This window comes from Rhinopithecus bieti, unplaced genomic scaffold (assembly GCF_001698545.2).
Source record: "Rhinopithecus bieti isolate Rb0 unplaced genomic scaffold, ASM169854v2 scaffold_9663, whole genome shotgun sequence".
NCBI classification, from domain to species: domain Eukaryota; kingdom Metazoa; phylum Chordata; class Mammalia; order Primates; family Cercopithecidae; genus Rhinopithecus; species Rhinopithecus bieti.
This window is the reverse complement of record NW_016806456.1, coordinates 3,341,990-3,348,773: the sequence shown is the minus strand read 5'-3', so window position 1 is coordinate 3,348,773 and position 6,784 is coordinate 3,341,990. Positions and strand designations below refer to the sequence as shown.

The 6,784-nt window shown below is 40.6% G+C and overlaps 1 protein-coding gene across 4 annotated transcripts in view; it reads left to right on the top strand.

Annotated features, from left to right (window-relative positions):
* The first annotated feature begins 274 nt into the window (after positions 1-274).
* The window catches only part of TMEM38B (transmembrane protein 38B), an 83,489-nt gene continuing 76,979 nt past the window's right edge, over positions 275-6,784 (top strand). For 2 of the 4 annotated variants that reach the window (XR_001886478.1, XM_017876701.1), the window contains exon 1: positions 278-652. Coding sequence is in view for 1 of the 4 variants with exons in the window: in XM_017876701.1 (XP_017732190.1) it covers positions 541-652 (112 nt within the window). In the remaining 3 variants the exon portion in view is untranslated. Of the gene's footprint in view, positions 653-701; positions 1,256-6,784 lie in introns of those variants that run through there. The other 2 variants (XM_017876703.1, XM_017876704.1) reach the window with 2 other exon arrangements.

The window sequence follows — 6,784 nt, the reverse complement described above, 5'->3', positions numbered from 1 at the left end:
TTTACCTCTCAGTACCTGATTTTGTACCATTATGTGCGTTTTTTCTCTTTTTATAAAAAATATCTTTCAGGGAAAGCATAGTTCTTTAGGGCAGGATATTACTGTTTTATCTCCAGTAAGTCACTGTGACTTGCACTGTGGTTGCTCGATAAATGTTAGGTGAATGACATCAATTTACAGAAATAAATCCAACTCTGAGCGTCTCCCCTTGAGGACCGTGTTTTGTTCATTTGCATGCTCTTCAGGTCCTGCGCCGCGTCCAGGATGGGAAGACGCTGGACCCTTATTAGGAGAACCGAGGCCAGAGCCTCCTGCAGCTGCTGAGAACCCGCTCGCCCCGCCCACCCGCCTGCCGCCAGTGAGCCTGCGGCTCCCTCTAAGAGCGGCCCCGCCCCCCTCGGCGCCAGGGCGCACGCGCAGGACTGGAGCCGTCGCGGAGGTGCGGGCGGCTGTGGGTGTCCCCTCTCCTACCCTTCACTGTGCGCGCGCGCGGGGAACCAGTCGCCTAGGCTGCTTCGGTTGCCGCGGTCGGTGGTCGTTATGGACTCTCCATGGGACGACTTGGCTCTGGCCTTCTCCCGCACGTCCATGTTTCCCTTTTTTGACATCGCGCACTATCTAGTGTCAGTGATGGCGATGAAACGTCAGCCGGGTGAGTGCGGGGCGCCGCGGGCCGGGCCCCTCAGAGTGCCCCTGACGGCGAGGACCGTCTAAGTCGGGTGGGCGGCTGAGTGGCCGCTAGCCCAGACAGTTCGATGGTAGAGTTGGAGGGGCGCCAAGGGCCGGTAGGTCCGACTTCCTGAGTGCAGATGGGGAAACGGGCTGGGGAGGACGCAGGCTCTAGTACTTGTCAAAGGAGGCGTGACCTGGGGTCCGCGACCCCGCAGCCGGGACGAGCGGGGTCGACCCTGCCAGCCGCCGGCAGAAGTCCCAGGACTGACAGAAGCCGCCGCCGCGTTTCGGAACTATAGTTACCCACGCCAGCCCAGGGCTTGCGCGGCCTCCTGGCCGTACCGCCACTCCGTCGCACAGTGTTTGAAAGTCGCGTGAGGAGACAGCAGGTTTCTGACTTAGTCTCTTGGAGTAATAGATGGTTGCGGACTACTCTCCAGTTATGAAAGTTGTACAAGCACTGAAACAAAAAGCCTCCTGTAGCCAGACCAGGATTCCCCTTCACGCAGTGTCCTGACATCCTGCCTAGCACGTGAGAAGCGAGTGCGTTCCCCTTTTCACAGTCACTACGAACACAGTACAAGTAAGAGTTACCTGGCATAGTTTGACTATCTGCAGAACGGGGATGTAGCCTTGAAACAGCATTTTGAGTTCTTTCAGCATGCGATCAAGGGACAGTAGTTGTATTTTATTGGATTTTACACCAGGGTGCGTTTGCTCTAATACTGCTTTACTTTTGTAGTTATTCTACTGTCCTTTTAGTTGTATGGACCTCTTCTTTCTTTGAGGTCAGACATTTCTTTGCCTACTTTCTTTGTGTTCTTGCTGTCTTTCATCACCTTGCCCTACAGAGAGTTGATGAGTGAGGTCTGGAGGATGATGCTGTACCTTTTTTATGGACTGCTTACTGGTTTTAAAAACTCATTAGACCTCAGAAATATTTTTCATTTACGTTGAAGTTTGTAGCTCAGTTTAAATCATTGATACAAATTTTGACCTGGGTAAGGATGGTATTACTGTATTAAAGTAGAACACATTATCTGCATAAGATATTATTTCCTTGATTTGAAAAAAAGTTTTGTTGCTACTACATGTTCAGAATTTGATTAAAAAAAAATTTTTTTTTTGTATAGGCTGAATCAGATGTTCAAATTGTGGTCCAGGGACCCATGGGATTCTCTGACACTGCCAGTTTAACATTACTTTTATAATAATATGCAGATGTTATCTTTGTCACTCATTTTTTCAAAAGTGTACAGTGGAGTTTTCCAGAGGCTGAGTTGTGATACTGTAACATAAGGAAGTAGATATGAGAATCTAACAGTTTTCTATTTGAAGCCAGACATTTGTTAAAATGTGCAACACTATGATTCTTCTCACTAAATGTTTTTTGTTTTAGAAAAGTTATTTTTCATGAAGAATACATTATCATAATTATATTATTGTTTTTGAGAAAGAGTCTCTCTGTTGCCCAGGCAGAAGCGCAGTGGCGCGATCTTGGCTCCCTGCTGCAACCTCTGCCTCCCGGGTTCAAGCAGTTCTCCCTGCCTCAGCCTCCCGAGTAGCTGGGATTGTAGGCGCCTGCCACCACATTCGGCTAATTTTTGTATTTTTAGTAGTTGAGACGGGGTTTCGCCATGTTGGCCAGGCTGGAAGAATACATTATGTTAACATTTAATACATGTACTTTTTAAAAAGTGAAAACGTGAAAAACAATTGTTGCACAGTGGACAGGTCTATGCAGTCCTACCCACAAAGGCTAAGGAAGCTGAGAGGGTGAGGAATTCAGTTTCTCAGAAAGAAACCTTTAGAAGGGACTTAAGAACAGAAGCCATGTCTTGGGTGGCCCCAAGGAGATGGTGGATCACCCCCATTACCCGACCCCCAACCCCCAACCAGGGATGTGTAGGACAGTTGCTTAAGGGCAGGATTTATGGTAAGTGAAATAGCGTCAAGGTTGTTTGACCTAAGGGCAAGATTGGTAAGTATATACTTTTACACAAGGAACAGTAGATAAAATATAAATCTTAGAAGCAATCCCAGAACTGGGGTGAATCATGTCAACATGGCGGATGTTGGAGTTGCTTTAGCCTCCACAACTATTTAAAATTTTCTCAGTTACAATTTCTAAGATGCTAAGTATTGATACTCGTAACCAACATAAACAAAACCCTTTAGGGTTCTCAAAAAATTTAAGTCAGATTGTTTAAAAGATGTAATTTACATAGAGTCTATTCGCCATTTTTAATAAAGTTCTGTGTTTTTGAACAGACACATACAGTCATTTAACCACAATCACAATCAAGATATTGAACAGTTTCCTCACCCACCCCAAATTCCTTCGTGCACTTTTGTGTAAGCTGTCCCCCATCCTTGGCAACCATTAATCTGTTTACTAATTTTTAGGGATGTAGAGGGCTCCTGAGATTCCAAAAATTGAGAACCATGTGATTATTGAATACTAATATAGTATCATACAGTACCAGTACTTGTAAAGAGGTAAAAATGATAGAATTCAGATGCAGGAGTGAACGGTGTACCTGTTTAGCCTTTTACCTGAAGTGCGTTAGATTGCCCATTTCCTTTGACAGTTCTATTATTGGTCTTCAATATCTTGCCATTCTGATGATCAGAAAACAATTTTTCATTTACATTTGTCATGGTACTGATGAGTTTGTGCCTCTTATTGGTCATTTGTATTTCCTGTAAATTGCTTGATTTTTTTGTCCATTTTCTTATTGGGCTGTAGGCTGTTGTCTTCTATTGACTCTCTTTGTGGATCATGGATATTAGTTCTGTTTATGTCTGTAGTCCTTTTTACCCATAACTCTTGCTATCTTTTAACTTTGTTTATATTGTCTTTTATGGCAGAAGTTTAAACAATTTCATAATATTCTTACTTTTTCATAAAAAATCTATTAATTTTTTTCTCCTATGTCACCATTGGGATTTGTGTATTTTAAGAAGGGCTTTCTCAGGCCTAAGGTTATAAAAATACTCCTCCTTGATCTTTTTTAAAAAAAATTCTATAGTTCTAAAAAAGTATAGGTTCTTAATCTATCTGCAGTATTTTTTGTTGTATAGATGTTCCTTTGCAAGTATGATCATGGCTGGATAGAACAGCTGGAACTCAGTGGTCTCAACAGAGTATGCTCTATGCTCACTGAACTGGTTCTGCTCTCGACCTTTACTAAGATCATCCCTCCTGCATAGACCTCTGGAGTGTCCTTAGTTCTTGTTTGTTTTCATTAGCCTCTCATTTTTATTTATTTATTTATTTCTGTGAGCTACTGAAATCCTTTCAATGAATTCTTTATGGCTTAAGTTTGTTGGTTTTTGTTGCTTGTAGCCAAGAACCCGGGTTCCATTTCTTTTTCTAGCCTCTTTATATTAAAGTGTGTTTTGTTGAATACTAATGATAGTGGGTGACTTTGCCTGGGAGGCAAAGTCCTGATATTCCTGAATTTAAAGAGAAAGCTTTTAAAGTTTTCTCAAGAGTGATGTTTGCTATAGGTTTTTATGAGGGATACTTTTAAGGAAGTTTTACTTTATTCCCAACTTTCTAGGATATCCCTATATCTTTACACCATCCTGATGAAGGTGACATATTTTATCAAGTGCTATTTTTTTTTCTAAATCTATTGAGATCATATTGTGTTTCCCATTTAAAAATGTAATGTAGTGAATTACATTATTACATTTTTAAAAAGTGATGAATCATCCTTATATTCTTGGACTAAACTACTTGATACATTATTTTAATTCATTAGGGATTTTGATTTGGCAGTACTTCGTGTAAAATTTTTGCATTTATGTTTATAATAGAAATGAGCCTATTAGGTTATTTTATTGTGTGACCCTCAGTTTGGGCCCAAGGTTATGCTGTTTTTGTAAAATAGAATGGGAAGCTTTTCATTTTTTAAGCTTGGGATGGTTTATTTAATAGGCATTGCCTGTTCTTTGATATTTGGTAGACTTCAACTATGTAGTTTTATGTTTCTTGGTATATTTTAATGGGTAAATCTTATTTTTTTTCCAATCCAGACTTAAGTCGTTTTGGTAATTTATATCTCTCCCAGGAATCATCTATTTCTTTTAGACTTCCAAATCTATTGGAGTAAATGCTTACATTATATTGTAGAAAATTCCTCTGGATTCTCCAGTAGCTAATTCTTAAGTGTTATCTATTTCACTTGAATCTTCTGGATCTTAATCACTTTATATCCTATAGTAATTTTTACACCCCATATATGTCTTTTTTTCTTCTAACTCATTTTGAATAAGATACATTTGTTCAGGCTCTGTCAGTAGATGGAGTGAGTAGCTTGTATTACTCTCCTTTTATGTGGTCAGAATTCCTTTTTCATATTCAGAACTGAAGCTAATATGTGTGTACTCCTCCTACTCCAACACCATTTCTTTTAGATTTTTACGTAGAATATGTATCCGTTACTTAATTGGCAACTTTTTCCTGTCCCCCCAGTGATTGATTCTCTAGAACTCACACCTGCAGTAAACTATAATTCATATATATACTACTACCGGAGTTCTTCATATCTTTACCCTCTCAGATGTGTTACTCCTTGAGACTTTGTTTTGGTATGTACTCTACCACTGCCAGTGCCTCACTCCCTACTTTCCCACCATTTGTATCGGATCATTTGTACTGTCTGCCTAGATCTTAAAAAATGCCACCGGAGGCAAAATGAGAAAGGGGATTAACTCTTTTCTGCCTAAGGTGTGAAGGACTGCATCCCATTTTTGTTTGGTTCAGGTTTTTGGCTTTAAAATCCCAGGAAAGATAATACTCCTCCACCCTTCTCTGTAACTTTTGCTTCATAAGCAGAGACATAAAAGACATCAGGTAATACAACAAGTGGGATTTTTTTCTTTGTTTACCCCCATTTGTCTTGTGAACAAACATGTGAATCCTCCTGAACCCTGGCATGTGATTGGCTATAGTTTTCAGTCTGGGCTGATAGTGTAAGTTTTTTTTGTTTGTTTTTTCTTTTTTATTGTACTTTAAGTTCTAGGGCACATGTGCACAATGTGCAGGTTTGTGACATATGTATACATGTGCCATGTTGGTGTGCTGCACCCATTAACTCGTTATTTACATTAGGTATATCTCCTAATGATATTGCTCCCCGCTTCCCCCACCCCACAACAGGCCCGGGTGTGAGATGTTCCCCTTCTGTGCCCAAGTGTTCTCATTGTTCAATTCCCATCTATGAGTGAGAACATGCGGTGTTTGGCTTTCTGTTCTTGTGATAGTTTGCTCAGAATGATCGTTTCCAGCTGCATCCATGTCCCTACAAAGGACATGAAATCATCCTTTTTTATGGCTGCATAGTATTCCATGGTGTATATGTGCCACATTTTCTTAATCCAGCCTGTCATTGATGAGCATTTGGGTTGATTCCAAGTCTTTGCTATTGTGAATAGTGCCGCAATAAACATACGTGTGCATGTGTCTTTATAGCAGCATGATTTATAATCCTTTGGATATATACACAGTAATGGGATGGCTGGGTCAAATGGTATTTCTGGTTCTAGATCCTTGAATCGCCACACTGTCTTCCACAATGGTTGAACTAGTTTACACTCCCACCAACAGTGTAAAAGTGTTCTATTTCTCCACATTCTCTCCAGCATCTGTTGTTTCCTGACTTTTTAATGATTGCCATTCTAACTGGTGTGAGATGGTATTTCATTGTGGTTTTGATTTGCATTTCTCTGATGGCTAGTGATGATGAGCATTTTTTCATGTGTCTGTTGGCTGCATAAATGTCTTCTTTTGAGAAGCGTCTGTTCATATCCTTTGCCCACTTTTTGATGTTTTTTTTTTTTCTTATAAATTTGTTTGAGTTCTTTGTAGGTTCTGGTAGCCCTTTTTCAGATGAGTAGATTGCAAAGCCATTCTGTAGGTTGCCTGTTCACTCTGATGGTAGTTTCTTTTGCTGTGCAGAAGCTCTTTAGTTTAATTAGATCCCATTTGTCAATTTTGGCTTTTGTTGCCGTTGCTTTTGGTGTTTTAGACATGAAGTCCTTGCCCATGCCTATGTCCTGAATGGTATTACCTAGGTTTTCTTCTAGGGTTTTTATGGTCATT